This window comes from Diabrotica virgifera, chromosome 3 (genome assembly GCF_917563875.1).
Source record: "Diabrotica virgifera virgifera chromosome 3, PGI_DIABVI_V3a".
NCBI classification, from domain to species: domain Eukaryota; kingdom Metazoa; phylum Arthropoda; class Insecta; order Coleoptera; family Chrysomelidae; genus Diabrotica; species Diabrotica virgifera.
The window spans coordinates 276,717,058-276,738,024 of record NC_065445.1 but is presented as its reverse complement, the minus strand read 5'-3'; the positions used below and the strand labels follow the sequence as shown (position 1 = coordinate 276,738,024).

The window sequence follows — 20,967 nt, the reverse complement described above, 5'->3', positions numbered from 1 at the left end:
TAGAGAATATCTACGTACCTTGGAAACATTGAAATTTTTAGATAAATGTTCGATTTACAGTTAAAAATGGCCGATTTCTCAATTTTCAAAATTTTCAATCGCTCATATAACAAAAACTATTAACTTAAGAGAAAAATCATTAAAGACGTTTTCTGTTTGAAATGATTCAAAAAACCTAAAAAAAAATTGTTCGATGCAAAAAGAATAATTTTAGGAAAAACCCCTAATCTTTCCCCTCGCCTGGCAAGGTCTTATGCTCTTCAGAATCGCCTGTCATTTTACACATTTCTTCTAAATGACTTACTCAAACACATACTTAAATTTAAACCTTACAGGAGAAAGTTTATTTTACCCCCTAAATTTGCACTTTTCGATTCACCTGGTAGATACACGTGCACCGCTGAGGTCTGCCAGGTCATGGTTTTTAGCCTTGGTGTGCTATGAATCATCACTAGAAAAATTTTTAGCCTTACAGGACGACCGTTAGTCGGAGGGTTCACTAGCTCTTAGACTATATCGAATATAACCATTTTCGTCAGTTTGCAGTCAACCAAATGGAAAAGTGTTCATATTCGATGGTTTAAACAGCATATTTCCCGCGCTCCTAATCAAGCTACAATAACGAGAATTTGCCACAAGATGTATCACGTATAATGCGAGGACAAGGTATCGAATATGAAAACCCCGATTTTTCACATTCGATAGTTGGAAATGGTAGGGACAATATCATAAACTGGGCACAGACATAACTGATACACAATTTGGGATTCGCAAAGATCTAGGAACGCGTGAAGCTCTTTTCTCACTGAATCTACTGATACACGTCAACCAAGATACATAAAAGAAAAAAAAACATGAAGAAGTATCCAAATAGTTGGGCGTTTGTCGTGTTTTCGTCTTTTTTCAATGATTGTTCGATTTATTGCTGTTTCAAAGCAAACTTTTTGTCAGACTTCACAAAATGGAATGTTAGTGTTACAGAGATATACCTTTGTGAATTTACCGAAGATTTTAGTGCATCGTATGTAAAAAAATCCATATCATCTAAATCTCACAGCATAACATCCTTCAAAATATTAACATCATACTCCAATAAATAGTTAACATCAATCTAACAAATAAACTAGAATATCCAAATATTTAAAAGAATATTCACATATTTCATTTTTGACGGCTTTCCTCTCACTTTCACTATATATCTACACCAAAATAACCATCTTTGTAGACAAATTCGAAAATATTGTCGGCATGTATATAAATATTTAAAGGTACAATGGTATATTCGAATCTAAAATCTACAAAACAAACCATTGTTGCCAAATATCAATCCTTTTATTATTAAGGTTGCCAAAAAAGAGAAGTCTTTGCAAGTTGGCAAATGTGTAATTTTTACAAAATCTATTTTTATTTGCTTAAAAGAACCTTTGAACCTTATATAATTAGGTGAGAGTGTTTTGTATATCTATAACGTGTGTCTGTTTGAAATGTCAAGTTATTTTTCAGAGTGTAAGAGAAAAACTGGTGTTAAGGATATAGTTAAAATACTTACTACGCTAAAATGGAACTGGGAAGGCCATGTTGCCAGTCAGAGATGCAAGATGGACCAAGAAAATTTTAGAATGGAGACCTAGACACAAAGCTTATGGTAATCGAGTCGTCCTGCAACAAGATAGTCAAACGACATCAAGCGCAATTCAGTACAACTACCTTCAATGTGCTCAAGATCCGATACAATGGAATTATTTACGGGAGGTCTATGTTCAGCAGTGGACTCTCCCAATGATAACGAAAAATGACAACCGCAATAGATTTTCATTCAACTACGAGGTAATCGCTGCTCAAGTAGCTATTTTGAGGATTTAACTTCAATAAAACTTAGAATATTGTTGATAAAAGTGATTTGAGCGAATAGATTCAGCTATATTGAAAAAAAAAATGTTTTTTGTTAAGAAAAATGTTAATGTACATAGTACATATTGAACTAGTAACTGTGACTCGTCAAAATGAAGAATTTCTGCATCCGCTGAATCTGTGGAGACTAAAATTATTTCAGAACAAGCAGGGTTCAGACCCGGAAAGCGTTGCTGCACCTAATCCTTAATCCTTAATCTCACCTGCACCTTAATCCTTAATCTCGCCCAACATATTAAAGAGATGGTTTTGAACGGAAAGAAATAAGAGGAGTAGCGTTCATAGACCTAACTGCCGCCTATGACACAGTTGACCATCAACGGCTACTCGCAAAACTCTACGAAACTACAAAGGATTTTCGACTTACAAGGTTAGTGACATGTCTCCTACAGAATAGATGCTTCTGCGTAACGCTCCAGTCCAAAAACAGTGGGTGGAGGGTTAAAAAAAGGGTTTACACGGGGAAGTGTCGTCGCCTCGATTCTATCCAGGGAAGCACCTTCAGTGAAGTCGATGTAAAACTGACAGAAGCCCTGGGAGACTTAGCATTGTTTTTCAGCAACGGAGTTTGGAGCACCAGTGTGAGTAAACTCTGCTCACGCTAAAAACGTCAACGTAGCTCTAAATGAAACGGTTCATATAATATCGGGTTGCCTGAAATGGACACCTATAGAAACGATCTACCACATAGTTGGAATCGCTCCACCACATATCAGGAGACAGGTCACGTCAGAGGTAGACAAAGGAAGCAGGAGACACGTAGATTACATCTATGGCAAGCGTCAGCTACCACAACACATTTCGCACTCTCAGGGGAAATGGCTGCTGGACACAATTTACCGTATCCCACATAGAAAGCGCTAAACAGGCTAAGAAAGCTGTCACGTTGTGTTAGAAACTTGAAAAAATGGGGATACCAGGAGAACGATACCTGCGACTATGGCGCGGTTCAGAATAGTTACCATCTACTAGCATGCACAAAGACGAGACAGACCAGCACAGAAGACCTAATTTTAGCAAATCTGCAAAATCTTTAGCAAATTTTAGCATGGGGTTAACCATTGGAAGTACAGAATTTAAAGTTGTTGGTGTTCTGGACACGGAAAGTAAGTACCTACACGAAAGGTAAGTAAGTATATCTAAATAATAATTGTAAAAAATGTGGCCGCCAAGAAAGTTTTATGAAGATTAGACTAAGTTTGTACAAAATTTACATGATAAATCCAGATAATGGTAGGTGCAAGTTTCTTTTATACTCACGAAAAACTTAATACTGTGCTGATAACTACCAGCCACCAACTTGTTAAGACTTTTCACGAAATAATCCCAAAAGTAGTCTCATAAAAATTCGATCTAAAAACCACAGAACCGTTAGAATGTAATAAGCTACTGTAAAAAATCACATGCAGCACGTCTACTAGTTTACGTAATATTTTAGTTTAAGATAATATTTTAAAAGCTCTTGAATTAAACGATCTATTACAAAAAACTCTTGTTATCACATTTGAATGCTAACTATTAGGACAAGTTTTTTTAGCTAAATAGTTTAGTTTATTACATAAAAAATATTCTAATTCCAGTATGTTACACTTACGATTGGTAATAAGAGATTGTGGTTAAAATGGCGAGGAAGAAACTTTAAGATCAAGAAATATTCGTCATTTTATTAGCATAACTTTGGAAGAAATAATTATTTTGTATATACCATGACATTATCATGCTTCCAGAAACCTAGAAAAGCGTTATGGGTCTATAGAGCCGTTTTATCTTGCTGTCTTAGAGCTATAACCACATATTTCTATAACACTGGAACAAAATGGGACCAAAGTGTAGATTTTCATTTAAGTAGAGGCTAACGTAGTAGTTTAAAATTTTCAGATGAATCTACGTCTTAGCCTGGATTAGGAGGAATTTTTCTACTGTCTACCTAACAGAGGTATAAGAACGCCGATTTTCGTCACAGTTTCATTTTTAACGGCATACTCAAAGAACCAAGAAGATTGAAGAACAACAATGAAGGACTAGAAATTCTGAAAATTGCAATTATAAATGCCATTAATCAACTCAAAACAAATAAGAGCTCAGGTCCAGATGGAATATACAAAGAAACGTTAAAATTAATCAGTGAAGAAAGCATCAAAATATTTGTCCTTTTATTCAACCGCAATTAAGATAAAGGAAAAATACTCCAACACTGGCTAAAATAAATATTCATCCCAATACCGAAACAACCAAACCCACAACCAAACCCACAACACTGCAACGAGTTCTGTCTGATAAGCCTTATGAGTCACGTAGTAAAAGTCCTATTAAAAGTCGTATACAGGGTGGTGAATTGAAAAACGGGCCATAGGAAACTCAATGTAAAATTCTAAACTGTTGAATTCCTGCTTCCCTAATTATTCTACATCAAAAGACATGAGAAACTATTTGTAGAGGATTGAAATCTTTATTGAAAAGAATTGTTAAAATTGTTCTACGAATTAAACACATTCCAAAATTTTGTAAAATATAATAAATTTTATTAAAGTATTTGCCAAATTTATGCCAGACACAGTGCAAGAATGTGTATTAGGTTGCCTTCGGTCACAATGAAATTATTATATTAACAATATTTTGAAGTGTCAGTATTTTTATTTTATGGTTTTTATTGTTTAAAAAACAATAAAGTCGAAAAGATGTCCTCAGTTGAGGAGAAAGTAGTAATAATAAAGATGTTTTATTCAGTCAATAGTTTGCGTACTGTCAGAAATAGTGGCCTTACTTTTACGCACTTACTTAGGTATGGCAAATGTATTCTATTTTTCAAAATTTTGGACTCGGTTTAAATCGTAGAACAATTTTAACTTTTGTTTTTAATACAGATTTTAATCCTCTACAAATACTTTCTCATGACTTTTGATGTAAAATAATTAGGGAAGCACGAATTCAACAATTTAGAATTTTACATTGAGTTTCCTATGGCCCGTTTTCCAATTCACCACCCGGTATAAAATAATCTATAGAAAGTGCGAAACAATCATCTGAGACGATCAAGAGTCGGCATGGAAACGAGAGAAGCCCTCTTCAACTTACTAGTTCTGACTCAAAAATGCTCTCAGCAACAGAAAGATATATTTACATACTTCATAGACTTCGAAAAAGCATTTGATAGAGTAAAACACGATCTACTATTAGAACTTTTGCAAGAAGTCAGTTTAGATGAGAAAGACATCAAACTAATAAAAAAACTTGTACTGGAACCAAAACGCCAGGTAGGTTCCACGTCCGCAAAAGTAGAGATTTAGACGGGAGTTTGACAAATGGACAAAAAATGTTTTGTCATCCCTGCAATTTATTCTGTATTCCAAGTTTCTATTTAATTAGGTATTGGAGGAATCTAAGGATAGAGTCAAGGTGAATGGCGTAAATATCAACAGCATCAGATATACGTTGATGATACAGTGTTGATTGCTGATGCTGACTTTTGTCTATAATAACTCATTGACAGGGCCAACTCGGTCTGTGAGTAATTTGGTATAAAAATAAACATTAAGCAAACCAAAGTGATGTCAATCTGAAAAAACTACGTCTGGTCAACTCTTCTCTATGCAGTTGAAACCTCTTAAAACGTCAACCATAAATAAATTGGAGGCATTTGAAATATGGGTTACCGGATAATCCTCAAAATTTCATACTGCACATACTGAGAAATAATAAGTACCAATGAGCTCAACTAATAGTGAAAGAAAAGATCGATGGATAGGGAACAATACGAAGGAAAAGATTATCGTGGCTAAGGAACATCCAATAATGGACAGAGCTAAATTTTGAACAGCTAATATAAGAGCAGCTGAAGATAGAGAAGAGTTTGCAAATTGTAATTGTCATTCACCATTGAGGAGAGGGCACTTTAAGAAGAAGAAATTTAATTTTTAAGCTGTATTTTTTCATATGTCATAACAATAAATTAAACCGTTCTTATCTATTCTGTGATCTTAAACTTTCTTCCTTACCTTCCTATTCAGAAATCGAATTTTTGATCAAAAAGTATCACTTTACAATAACTAACATTATGAAAAAGTCTCCCACCAGACTGTTCGAGAGAGATAGCGAAAATGAAAGTGACTTCTGCGTTTCTTGATCCTTCTTCTTTTATTATTACATTATAAATATGACTTGAAAAATAAAAATTAAACTTACCACTATCGGCTATCATAAAAATCACAGATATATTAACAATTAAAAAAATTGCTTCATGAAAAGCGTTCTCAATGTCGCCTAAAATTAAATATTACTTGAATCCATACACCAGCAGCATTTCTGTTTAAGGTACGTTTTTCCTGGAGCGTCTGTTGCGATCATCATTGAGCGATCGTCGCTGAGCGATGATCGCAGTGTACTGGTCCGAGAGCAGACACAGTCGCAGACGCTGAGCGACTATAGCAGCGACTATAACTTAACAGAAAATCGAACTGAAGTTCATTCAATCAGAAAGAACTGTTGAAACTTAAAATAATCTGATCAATGGTTGTTTATTAAATTAAAATTTTGGAGTATCCTACTTCTTGTCTTGTCTTCTTTTAAATATCGCATGTTTTTCTAATCTTGGAGCACTTAACATTTCTTCGTCCTTTATTCCTTCTGCTAACAGGTATTTTAACAAGAATCTTTTTCTTTTACATACGCTCATCGCTGCAACAAAACCAATTTTTCACTATATACTCACTAATCATCGCTTCAGTAAAATCGCTTAGCGATCATAGATGATCGCAACAGACACTCCAGTAAAAACGTACCTTTAATCGGCAGCATTTACTAAAAACCAAACCAAAGTTAAATTCAGTACGGTTATACATTGGTTTCCTGGCTTATAGGCGTGATCTGGAATTATTTCTTATCTGCAAGAAACTACAAACATTAAAAATGTCTAAGGAACCCCACTATTATTCCACTTTTTTCAATAAAAACACTTTTTTTGTTAATGCATACCATTCAATTTAAAAACTTGTTTTTTATAAGTCAAGGTATACTATGAAAATTAATCTGTCAGTTTTACTGTTTTATTAAGGCAAAGGAACACCGTCTCAAATTGGTACAATTAATTGCCTCAAATTATAAAGAAGAGTACCTCAAATTTGAAAGATAGACTGCATTTACTTTAATTGTGCTAGTCTGGCTATGACCTTTCTGTTGCTAAACAACAATGTTTAATATTAGTTTAATTTCGCTCACGCGGTATATTAGTTTTAAGATACTTATAAATTTTTTTCCTAAAATTCAATTATCTGTACGGATGCCGATACTTGCTTGCAAACTAACTTTCTAAATATAATCCTAATGCGTTCTTAAGAATTATAACAATGACAGTACAAATTTAGAAATTCTTATCTCTGTTTTTGTTATCGAAAATTCCCAAACAACCCAATTCACGAGAAAGACGGCTGACATAAACTTTAACCAAAAAAGGAAAATCTGAAGGCCAAGGAAGACGGTTGCGATGAAAGGGGGTTGGGGGGTGTTCCTGTGTTCGGAAGGAGTACAGTTGGAAGAGCCAGACGGGACAGTCGAACAGTTGGAGCTCAACGCTCTCGGTTCCAAGCAAACCGAACTCTTTAATACGTGTTGAGTAACTAGTGCCAATTCTTTTTATGTTTTCGTGCTCATAGTGCGTTTATTGAGCTATCGCAAGCAAGCTATCGGCGTCCCAAATTTCGTTATTGCAATTGTTTTTAGTAAATAGACTTGGTGAAAACGTTCTTTTCGCATATTTCATTTGTCCCAAAGCTTTGGGTGGTCCTTGGCATAAGTATAGAAAAAGTGAAACCATTTCCCTAAGAAAAGAAAATTCAGTTTCCCAAAGGGAAAAACCAGCGACCTATGACTGGTGCGCGAAACAAAGGCACCAGGACGAAGTGTAAGGACAACAACACCTACATCTTCGCACACTTTCATTGAGACCTTCCTTGTGCCCTTCTCCATTGTCTTTAATTCTTCATTTTATTAAAACAAGACTATTAAACGCAACAACAGTCATGGAGCATCGGCATTTGAGACATGTGATGTGATTATGATTGAGGCTGGTCTTTCACAAGCTAATGTTGCATGTCATTTTGGTAGTTTTGGTAATGTAGCTGAAAGACATGGGGTCGCCAAAAAGACAACTGCTCGTAGACAGGATTGCTATGGCAGGATTAGCTTGTCGAAGTATGCATATAACTGCTAGTCAACTCTGTGGGGCCTTAGAAAATACTCAGAACATTAGTGTAAATGACCAAACTATGAGGAATAGATTACATATATGAAACTGGTTTGCTCGCCAGATGTCCACTGAGGGTACCTACGTTACGTCATGGAAATCGTTGACTCAGAGCACAACATGTCCATTGGGGCTTACAAGAATGGAGTTCTGTGTTATTTACTGATAAAGTTAGTTTTATATCTACCCTGATACAAGAAGAGTGAGAGTTTGGAGAGAACCTGGTCAACAAGAGATGCTCAGGAATCAGGAATGTATAGGGCGTTCGTCTATACAGTGGTCTACAATCTACAAGTTATGATGTGGGCTGGAATAATTTTTCATCATCCAAATGTTCCCGTTTTTGTGGAAGGCAGTTTGGATCAATGTCAATACATTGATCGTATCTTAGAACTTGTCCTTCCATTTGCCACTACCACAGGTCCTGATTTGCGTTTCATGCAGGATGATGCAATGCGACTTACTGCTGCAACAGTAAGAGACTGGCTTCGTAATGAGGATATTACACTTTTACCATGGCCAACACAATCGCCAGATCTTAATCCCACCGAGCATGTACGGGATATACTTCAGGGACGGTTATCTGCACAATGTTCATACTATATAATCGCCTCAAAACGAAATTGATAATTTAATTTTAAGCATACTAAGAGATTGTCAAGCTGTAATTATTAATGCTGGTGGAGAAAATGCAGATTATTAAACACATTTGGTGTTAGATTTTTATGTTAAAAGAAAATTTCCATTAAATTAATGCACTTATTAACTTTTGGTTGATTATTTAATCATAGAGAAATCATATTACTCTTACATTAAGATGAATTCATTACTAACTATTCAGGCATTATAACGGTATGTAACTTTTTAAAATCCAAGCAAAATTGATTTATTATATGAGAAAAAAAATTTTATGTTACTTAGACATTTTGTATGAGTTACGTCAAAAAATAACTCCAGATCACAGCCTGCAGTCCCGGACAAATATACTGAAAGACTGTTCTATACTTTCATATTGCTATCTCCCTTTCACGACAGCTTCCAAAATTTTCACAAACACCGTTTCGTACCCTGTAACAATTTTGTATCTTTCCCAAATAAAAGAACAGTCACAAAAAGATATAACGTTATCCTACAAAATACCAACTTCCCGATAATTCAAAGACAGCTGTCCGGATGCTGGCTCTGGGACTTCCTGATCTTGCCCCCTTTCGTATCCGTCTTGATTTGGTCTATACTGATTTTACGCGGGTTTCCTAGAGTGACGAGCGCGCTAGCGATGGCGAGACCTGCCGACTGGCCCTTGACGGTGTGAGGTTCTCCCCCTATACACGAAAAAAAAAACGAAGATTATAGCATGTTTTACTAAAATCACCACTTAAACTTACATAAATCTACTGATTTTTACAGATTTTTGACTATCTGCCATAAAATTTTGTTAGTGGCAACATTGTAATTTACAGCTTGTTACGGTTTTTTTTTAAACCGTCACAATTCATTTATACAGGGTGTCCAGAAACTCTACCGACAAACGAAGACAGGAGATTCTTCAGATAATTTTAAGATAATTTAACCCAATTCACTTAGTCCGAAAATGCTTCCTAAGGGAGCTAGAGCTCTTTGAAGATGGCGTCTTGTAATTAGTTTTTCTTAAATACCTCCAGAACGCTTCAATTTAGAAAAACAAAAATTGGTACGCGTATTTATCTACAAGATATAAATCTAATCCATTCATTGCATATTTCTAGTACCGATCATAGGCGTCCGTTTTGGGTAGGGCAACGGTTATTTTATCGCATAACTTTTTTATCTTTAACTTTTATGCATTTCTGACACTGGATTATGAAATCTTGAAGTATTCTAGTACTAAAAGATACTCTTGTTTTAAATCGGTAGGACACACCGTTTTCTAGAAAAATCGATTTAAAAAATTTTTCGCTTTTTAAATAAAAAAAATTTTTTCAAAAAAAACTGTTTAGAAAATCGAAAACTGGTACATTTATTTATATTCCAGAGATAAATCGATTTCATTAATTGCGAATTTCTAGTACTGGTCATAGGCGTCCGTTTTGGGTAGGTCAACAGTTATTTTATAGCATGTATCCCGAATGAAGTACGTGCCTCCTAGTGGCGGGATACGGGCAACAATACATTGGCTTATAGGGCAGTCCTTACAGTAGGGATCCTGGCCTATACAGAAAAATGCAGGCGGGTGTGGGGTAATACTGCACTTTGGTTGCATTGGTGGTGTATTGGCTAAACGTGCAGGACAGGGCAGGGTATGGTGCTGATAGAAAAGGCATTCAGGCATCAAATATCCAAAAATCTTTTCAGGCCATAATAATGAAAAGACCTTCTCCAAACGAAATAAAAACTTATACTGAAATGATGGCATCTCCTGAGGTAAAATGTTCCGGAAGTAAAATGAGCCTCCATTCGGATCTCCGGGTGAGGACTATCTCAGGGGGAACACCATTACAGGTTAGAAAAATCAGGATAGGGTCTTGGAATCTTGGTAGTCTTACAGGTAAGAGTCTGGAGTTAGTGGATGCGCTCAAACGAAGAAGAGTTCAAATTGCTTGTATTCAAGAAACTAGGTGGAAAGGACAAAGGGCGAAAGAACTAGGTGATGGATATAAATTGTGGTATGTAGGGAGTAGTAACACTAGAAATGGAGTTGGTATAATTGCTGATAGTGAAATGAAAGATAACGTAGTAGAAGTTATAAGAACGAGTGATAGAATGATGTCAGTGAAATTTGTAATTGATAAAGAGGTATTGAATGTTGTGTGTGTGTATGCTCCTCAAACAGGTCTGGGTGAGAATGAAAGAAGAGCTTTCTATGATCAATTGGGAGACATACTGAGTGATATTCCAGCGGAGGAGAAAGTTATAATAGGAGGTGATTTCAATGCACATGTGGGCCAAGCCAAGACAGGATATGAAACAATACATGGGGGATTAGGCTTTGGAACTAGAAATGAAGCTGGAGATGACATGCTAGAATTAGCAACAGCATTGGATATGGCGATTGTTAACACATTCTTTAAAAAGAGAGAAACTCAACTTATTACCTACAAAAGTGGACAACATCAATCCCAAATAGACTACTTCATGATATGGAAAGAAGACATACGTGAATGCAAGGACTGCAAGGTAATAGTTAGTGAGACAGTAAGCCAACAACATAAGCTGCTTGTTCTGGACATCGAAGTAAAAAGCGAAACTAAACAAAAATATCGGAGAGGACCACAAAAAATCAAGTGGTGGATGCTAAAAGATGAGAAGGAAGGTCTATTCAGGGAAAGAATAGTAGAAAAAATATGTTGGAACATGAAAGGAAGCCCTAACACAATTTGGAGAAAAATGGCCAATATTATTAGAGAGACGGCTATTGAAATACTTGGGAAAACGTCAGGAAAGAAGTTTGAAGATAAAGAGACTTGGTGGTGGTCAAATGAAGTACAAGGAAAAATAAAAGAGAAGAGAAAATTATATAAAAAGTGGCAAGAAACCAGATCGGACATAGATCTTCAAAACTATATGGTCGCCAAAAAGGAAGCGAAAGTAGCAGTAGCAAAAGCTAAAGCAGAAGCGTATTCAAACCTATACGATCAACTTGATACCAGGGAAGGCGAAACGAAGATATATAAAATAGCCAAACAGAGAGCAAAGAAAGCAAAAGATTTTAATCAGATTAGATGTATCCGAGATGAAAATAATAAAATACTAGTTCACGAAAGGGATGTCAAAAAGAGATGGAGAAAGTACTTTGACAGCTTATTAAATGAAGAATTTGACAGACAGCCTGTAGAGTCAACGGAGACAGTAGCAGCAATGGTCACCAAAATAACCAATGAGGAAGTGGCTCAAGCGCTTCAAAAAATAAAGAAAGGAAAAGCGGTAGGACCAGATGATATTCCTGGGGAAGTATGGAGAGCATTGGGAGAGACAGGAACAAGGTGGCTAGCAGGTCTATTTAATAGAATTATGGAAGTTGGACAAATGCCAGACGAATGGAGAAGCAGTATACTGGTACCTGTTTACAAAAACAAGGGAGATATACAACAATGTACAAACTACAGGGCTATAAAACTGCTTAGCCACACCATGAAAATATGGGAAAGAGTAATTGATAGACGGATACGTGAAGAGACCGAAATATCCGAGAATCAATTTGGCTTTATGCAGGGTAGATCAACAACAGATGCAATTTTCACTATAAGGCAGTTGATGGAAAAATACAGGAGTAAAGAAACAAACGCTCATATGGTATTCATTGATCTTGAGAAAGCATATGATAGAGTTCCTCGAGAGATTCTGTGGTGGGCACTCAATAAGAAAGGAGTCCCTGGTGAATATGTAAAGATTGTGAGGGATATGTATGAGGGAGTAACGACTAGTGTTAGGACAGGTGTGGGAGAGACTGATAAATTTCATGTGAAAGTAGGATTGCATCAAGGTTCTGTGCTTAGTCCGTATTTATTCTCATTAGTTTTGGACCAGATAACAGCGAAAATACAGGGTAACATTCCATGGTGCTTAATGTATGCTGATGATGTCGTGTTAGTAGGAAATAGTGAAAGAGACTTAGAACAAAAACTGGAACAGTGGTAACAAGCTCTGGAGGAAAAAGGTTTAAAACTTAGTAGGACAAAAACAGAGTATTTGGAATGTTCATTTAAAGATGGAGCTACTACAAATAAAATGGTATCTTTGGATGGTGAAATGATTGTAAAAAGCAATAGTTTTAAGTACCTAGGATCGGTATTACAGAGTAATGGAGAAATAGATGGAGATGCATGCAGTAGAATTAGGGCTGGATGGATGAAGTGGAAAGAAGCGAGTGGTGTCTTGTGTGACAGAAAAATTCCAATGAAGCTGAAGGGAAAATTCTATAAAACAGCCATAAGACCAGCTATGATGTACGGAACTGAATGTTGGGCAGTGAAAAAGAAAGAGGAACAGCGAATGCATGTGGCGGAAATGAGAATGCTTAGATGGATGAGTGGAGTGACAAAGAAGGATAAAATTAGAAATGAGTATATTAGGGGAAGTCTAGGTGTGGCACCAATTGATGCCAAAATGAGAGAGCATAGGTTAAGATGGTTTGGTCATGTTCAACGTCGAGACGTTAACCACCCAATACGAAGAATAGCTGAAGTGCAGATTCCTGGAAGGAGTAGGAGAGGAAGACCAAAGAAGACCTGGGGGGAGACGATAAGGCAGGACATGTTGGTAAAGGGGATTAACATTGATATGGCCCAAGATAGAATTGTGTGGAGAAATGCAATTAGGGAAGCCGACCCCGCATAGGGATAAGGCAAAGAGAATGATGATGAACAGTTATTTTATAGCATAACTTTTTTGTCTTGAATTTTTGAGCATTCTTGACAATAGATTATTAAATTATGAGGTATTCGAGTACTAAAAGTTACTCTTACTTTATGTTGGTAAAATACTTCGTTTTTTGTAGAAAAGTTCTTTCAATTTTTTTTCAAATTCCAAAAACGAAAAACTTTCAAATCGATTTTTCTAGAAAACGGTGTGTCCTACCGACTTAAAAGAAGAGTACCTTTTAGTACTAGAATACCTCACAATTTAATAATCCGGTGTCAAAAATGCATAAAAGTTAAGGACAAAAAAGTTATGCGATAAAATACCCGTTGCTCTACCCAAAGCGGACGCCTATGACCGGTACTAGAAATTTGCAATGGATGGAATCGATTCATCTCTGAAAAGTAAATAAGCATACCAATTTTCGTTTTTCTACATAAAAGCGTTCTAGAGGTATTTAAGAAAAACTAATTTCATGGCGCCATCTTCAAGGAGCTCTAGCTCCCTTAAGAAGCATTTTCGGACTAGGTGAATTGGGTTAAATTGTCTTAAAATTATCTGAGGAATCTCCTGTCTTCGTTTGTCGGTAGAGTTTCTGGACACCCTGTATATAGGGTGAGGCAGATAACTGGCCTATTAGAAATATCTCGAGAACTAAAGGCAACAGAATCATGAAAATTGGAATGAAGGGGTTTTGAAGGATGATCTATTAAATGAAAATATTTTTATCTCTTTGCAACTTCCGGTTATACCGGAAGTTGCTTATAACTTCGTTTTTTTAAATGGGACACCCTGTATATTTTTACCTTTTTGGATTCTCCTCAATATCTTCTTTCTTAAAATATGAGGTTTTGTAATATTATACAGGGTATTTTAAAAGATATTTACGTTTTTTTATTAATTTCGTAGCAATATTCACACCCTGTAGAATTTTAATAGTTTGGCATTAAAAACTCTGCTTACATTCAAGTGATTTTTAATATAGTCTACTATTGTTAATAATCAATAGTATAGCTAATTTTGAAATTTTAGTATACAGGGTTGGTCGAAACTCGGAATGAATATTTTCTGAGTTTGCTTAAATGGAACACCCTGTATTTTAGTATTGTAATGAAATGATATTTTATGGTACTTTTTTATTTTATAAGTATTCCCTATACCCTGTATTTTAGTATTGTAATGAAATGATATTTCATGGTACTTTTTTATTTTATAAGTATTCCCTATACCTAATTGCTTTAATTTGTGAGTTATTGGTGATTCAAACTAAACATTAATTGCAACAAAAAATACGTAAATTTTATTAGGTTGGCCGTGAAAAAATTCAATAACAAATAATTTTTCAGAAATAAATACATATTAATCCAAACTGATCCCTAAAATTACCAATAATGGTTTAGCTATCAAAATACCTACGTAGTTAAGATTGTTGGTGCGATTAACAATTAAGCACAAATTAAAGCAGTTAGGTATAGGGAATGCTTAAGAAATAAAAAAGTACCATAAAATATCATTTCATTACAATACTAAAATACAGGGTGTTCCGTTTAAGAAAACTCAGAAAATACTCATTCCTAGTTTCGACCAACCCTGTATACTAAAATTAAAAATTTAGCTATACTAATGATTCTTAACAATAGTAGACTATATTAAAAATCATTTGAACGTAAGTAGAGTTTTAGATGTCAAACTACTACAATTCTACAGGGTGTGAATTTTGCTACGAAATTAATAAATAAACGTAATTATCTTTTAAAATACCCTGTATAACACTACAAAACCTCATATTTTAAGAAAGAAGACATCGAAGAGAATCCAAAAATGTAAAAATATACAGGGTGTCCCATTAAAAAAAAACGAAGTTATATGCAACTTCCGGTATAACCGGAAGTAGCAAATAGATGAAAATATTTTCATTAAATAGATGACTCTTCAAAACCCCTTAATTAAAATTTTCATGATTCTGTTGCCTTTAGTTCTCGAGATATTTCTAATAGGCCCTTTATCTGCCTCACCCTGTATATTAAACTGAAAGATATTTAAATACTTTAAAACCACCTGGTTACGCCTATGGTAGCTCCTATAAAACAGTCAGTTGGTTCGTTTACAAAAAGGTTCTGTTGAACCTGAATGGTTCGTCTGAGTTGGAACTCAGATCGAATGACATTAAGCAAAGACGGATGACATCCGGTCTGTCTTCGATTGTTCTTGAACGAGGTCGGATTGCAAGGGGTGAAACTTTGCCAATCCCTTTCCATCGGCGAAAATAATACAGCCCAAGTTTATGGAAACATCGTCTCGAGGAGCTTGTGCCAGTGACGGATTTGGGGCTGTATATTTTGTTATGCCGATGGACATTTATTTGGTTACGGGACATAACCTCTTGTGACTTGTGAGGAAAGACACCGTGACAATTCTCTTGTGCCAACCTAACACCAACAGGTAAATATCTTTAAAGATATTATTTAGCGTCTCTTATTTCTACTGTCTCGTATAGTCCCTACTGACAGTTGTATTTTCTCTCCTTGGTAGGCCAATTTCGTGAGGACACACCTTGGAGACTAGTGGCTGTCCGTTGTCCAACGCCTAGTTAACCAGAATCACCACCACCGGAACACCCACCTGCAAGACCCGTAAGCAAAAAGAGGAGGTCAGTATTAACCGTATCACCTCTATTTTTATATATTCCATATACCCTATACTGTGTCTATACCTACCATTTTGTTCAGATCTAAGTCATTCCTGTTACCCTCATTGTACACCTGAATTTAGCGCTATACGAGGGTATTAACTTTAACAGAGTAATTACAGGGTAGTATATATTTATTGTACTTAGTTAACTCCACAGGTAGACTTGCAAGAGGTAGGTATTTGACACTTCATGGTGTTAATTAATTATTAACAATATCTGATTCTTGCTTAACGTAGGTACGTTTTATTCATCAGGGTGTAGTGAATATTTATATTTTCCATATTAAAGGTATTAAGTTGTATATGTAGGTGATATGCTTCTTTTCATGAGCATTTTTCAGTGCGTCACAAATGATAGAAAAAAAGGTAAGTCCGTGATAATATACATTTTAGTGACATGACATTTTAGTTAAATCTGAAAGTTGTCACATTTTATTTGCAATTTGGGGAAAAAAATAAATCAATTGTGTTTATTGCATTTATAAAATGGTATTTTCTTTGATTTGTATAGTCTTATAAATTGTTCAGAGTATATTCATAGATTATTCGCAAATTATTTTATTTTCTATTATGGCGCCATCTATTGACAACTAGAATAAATGTTATAAATATCATTGACGAAATGTAATCACCGACGTGCGTTTTTTTCTGTCACATACAATTTAATGCGTTAGAAAGAAATCGAAAAACTGTGACGCACTGAAAGATCCTTATGAGAAAAAGCATAAGTTAGGGCCTTTTTAAGACTTGACAGTACTTTACATTTTATAGTTAATAGTTTCAATAGTCAATACATTTTCCTTATATTTTGTTCCAATTCCCCTATTTTCTTTTATTTTATGTTTTTAGTTTATGTTTAAATAAATGTTGATAGCTATGGGTTGTTTTAATGCTCAGAAATAACCGGGTCACCTTCTGCTGAACTCACCAATAAATCCCTGAGATGAGTGTCATCATGAGAGATCCCAGTGTCATCTCTCGATCTTTATTTTGCCGTAACAAGCCTCGCAAATAGGGAACTTGTACATTTTTGTTTTGGCTCACTGCGACGTGTACTGCAAAATTCCACTTTAGCGACGCAATTTTTTCGAAAGCGTTTATTGTTTTTTGTGAGTGTTAATGTTACCGCTCCATAAGTGAGTACAGGCAACACACACTGGTCAAAGATTTTCCTTTTCAGGCATATGGCATATGGGTAAGTCCGATTTAAATATATAGTTTAGTTTACCAAACGCTGTCTAGGCTAATCCTATGCGACGTGAGGAGCTCGCACGTCTGGTTATCTCTTCCCAGCCGAATTTCATGTCCCAAGTACTTATAAGATGCAGTCTGCTCAATATCCACTCCATCAACAATATTACGATTTAGCAGCAGATTAGCCATTATTTGCGTATTATTAGCCATCCATATGATCGGCTATAACAGGGGTGGCCAAACTGTGGCTCGCGAACCACATGTGGCTCTTTGTAGGATTATTTGTGGCTCTCAATAAATGTGCCTGGATTACTTTTAATTTTTGTGTTAAATGTCTTAAATTACTCACAACAAATATAAAAGACTAAGTGTAACATCAGTACTTAGACAAGAAGACCCGTATCAACGTTGCTATTCAATTTGGCCTTAGAATATGTAATAATTAAAATATCATCTGAGCTGACAGGAGGATTTGCGAATCAATGATCAAAACTATTGTTGGCCTTTGCTGATGATCTAGGTGCAGTCGCTCATTCTACAAACGATGCAAGAGAGGTGTTTTTACAACTCAAGGAACAAACAGGTAGTCTGGGCCTTCGAATAAATGAAGAGAAACGAAATACATGCTAGTAACCCAAAATCACAGACCAAGAGTTAGGCAGAACATAACTATTAATGACCACAACTTCGAAGTAGAAAAAGAGTTTAAATATCTAAGGGCGGTAATCACAGATGACAACCACATATAAATAGAGGTCTCAGAAAGGATAGCTGCATGGAATAGACCATTATACTCCTTGTCATTATTGGCAGGAGAGTGGAGAAGGTGCCGCACAGCTGAATTGGTGACTGTGTATAATACTGCAAACATCGTCAGGCATATAAAAGCTATCCGGATAGGTCATCTGGTAGGTCAGAGGAAAATCAGAGGAACACAGAGTGTTACAGACAGTGTTTATTGATAGACCTGACGGTAGAAGATCACTTGTCTGTCCCAGATAAAGATGGAAGAATGATGAAGAATCGAAGTATCCTGACATATAAAGGCTGCTTGTAGGAAACAACAATGTGAACCATTTTATTTCACTTTAAAACTCTTGAAATCCAAACACTGAGAGACAAATTTAATACGTTTTTTACATTTTTAAATAATTGTTTAATTGCGGCTTGCGAAAAATTTCAAATTTTGAAAAATGGCTCGGGCTATCAATGAGCTTGGCCACCCCTGGGCTATAAGGACGATGTCATCTGCGAAGCTCAAATGAGTGAGCTTCTGTCCATTTATGATGATACCATATTCGTTCAGATCTGCCTTCTTAAAAGTGTGTTCTAAAGGGGTTGAGAATAGCTTTGGTGAGATGGTGTCTCCATGACGTACTCCTCGCTGTATACAGAATTTATTTGTTTGTTGTTCAGATAGTATTACGCTAGCCATTGCCTTTTGGTAGATAAGTTGATCATGTTAGTGTAGCGATGGTCTATTCGGCATTCTGTCAATGCTTTCAACATTTTCTGCTGGCTTACGGTATCGAATGTTTTCTCGTAGTCCACAAATATCAGTGCCCATGGTTTGTTGTATTCTGCAGACTTCTCTATCAGGTTTTTTATTACCAGTAAATGGTCGTTAGTGCTATATCCGGATCTAAATCCAGCTTGTTCTCTAGGCTGATAGAAGTCTAACTCCAGTCTTTTTTTGATAATTTTTGTGAAAAGTTTATACATGTGTGATAGCAAACTGATAGGGCGGTAGTTTTTTAGATCTGTTATGTCACTTTTCTTGTGTAATAAAACAATGACTGCATTGTTCCATTGAGAAGGGGTTTTTCCTTGGTAAATGCATTCGGTGAAAAGTTTGGCCAAAGCCTGGATAATTTTATTTCCACCTTGTTTGATTGCCTCGATCACTACTCCGTCATCGCCAGAGGATTTATTATTTTTCATTTCTGAAATTGTCTTTTTAACTTCGAATGGTGTTACTTCTGGCATCAATTCTGATCACTGGTGTGTGATTTTGGACGTATTAAGATTAAAACTAAGGTTTTTGATTAGTATATTGACTATATTACAGTCGAACCCGCTTATTAGAGTACTGGTTATAGGAATATCCCGGTTTATGGAATGTAAATTCGAGGTCCTGAAACGTTTCCATTTGCCCTTTAATAAATTTATCCGCTTATTGGAATATGATTTAGTAACATAATACCGCTTTTTAGAATAATTTTTTCAGGTCAACAAATAAATTTTTACGTACAATTTCCTAAAAATTTTAAATTTGCTTGATCTAATGGTTTGTCGGTAAGAGCTTCGAAAGCCTGCTGTTTTGTATATTATTACAGTTTGTCAGGTACCTAATAAACACTTTATTACTGTGTTATGAGTAAACGCTCCTTTCCCACAGAAAATTCAATCGTCTGCCGACAAGGTCATAAAATAATTTCATTTGTCTACAAATTTCTATAGGTACATTGCCACACACTTGGCTGTTTTTAGAAACAGCATTTTTCTATACGATTATTTATTACTAATAGTTGATCGTTTGCTCGGAAGCATTTTTTAAAACCCAATTCCAATTTATTGTCTAATCGTTTCGTAATTATTTTTGTAAATAGATTATAATTTTTATTGATATAAAAAGACCTAAAACCATATGCATATATACATATTGACATAGTATGTACTATTATAACGTATATTCGGTACACTTATTTCAGCTAGCCACCAATGATCGGTTATTAGAATATCCCGCTTATAAGAATATTTTTGCTTGGCACGAAGGCTATTCTAATAAACGGGTTCGACTGTATTATATAATCACTGTTTCGGTCGTAGATATTATAAATATGGTAGATTGATTGATTTACGAAATGAACTCAACAAGCAATCGGAAATGAATAAAAATGATATTTAAAATACTACTTACCAGTGGGTAACCTCACCAACAGGCTAAGCACCGCGGCTCTATTTCCGTAGCACGGTTCCAGAGCAATCGGACTGGGTGCGTCCCTCTTCTTGCGTTTGGCGTCGCCCACTACGCCATTGTTCTTAAAGTCTACGGTCTCTTTCAATTCTAGCTCTACGAGAACTTGGGAGAAGGGACGCGACGCCATCTGCTCCATCTCGACGAAGAGCCGCTGTCGACGGCGGTACATGTCGTACCGTTGCTTTATCTTCCATAGGATGGCCGCCACCAAAAGCAGCAGAAGGAAACATCTAAGGAATAGAAGGATTAATAGAGAAATCATCTCAACAAACTGATCGATGGTCCACGAGTTTATATAAGTGAAACTCGTGAACAATTTGTGATCCCATGTCTGCACCAGTGGAGCCCTATTTCCAGACAGATCATGAAATAGACTTTGAAAATTCCACACTTGGTTTCTTCAAATTAAAAATCATCAAGCCACTGACATGGACATCGACAAACGCCTCAATTGTTGCAAAAAAAACTTCGGCACCTGATTATAAGAAGATTGCTTCCAAGTCATATTCTTCTTCTTTTTAGCCTTCTAATATCGATTTTTGGACATGGGTCTTTCAAAACTCCTTTTTTTAATGGGATGGACTGTATTATGTCAATCAGCCAGTCACAACATGACTAC

The 20,967-nt window shown here is 35.8% G+C and overlaps 1 protein-coding gene across 1 annotated transcript in view; it reads right to left on the bottom strand.

Moving 5' to 3' along the window:
- Nucleotides 1-417: 417 nt before the first annotated feature.
- LOC126881731 (attractin-like) overlaps nt 418-20,967 on the bottom strand; it is a 55,065-nt gene continuing 34,515 nt past the window's right edge. The window contains exons 7-8 of the mRNA XM_050646193.1: nt 20,289-20,578; nt 418-9,471 (exon numbers count right to left, since the gene is read on the bottom strand). Coding sequence (XP_050502150.1) covers nt 9,305-9,471; nt 20,289-20,578 — 457 coding nt within the window. The 3' untranslated portion in view covers nt 418-9,304. The remainder of the gene's footprint in view (nt 9,472-20,288; nt 20,579-20,967) is intronic.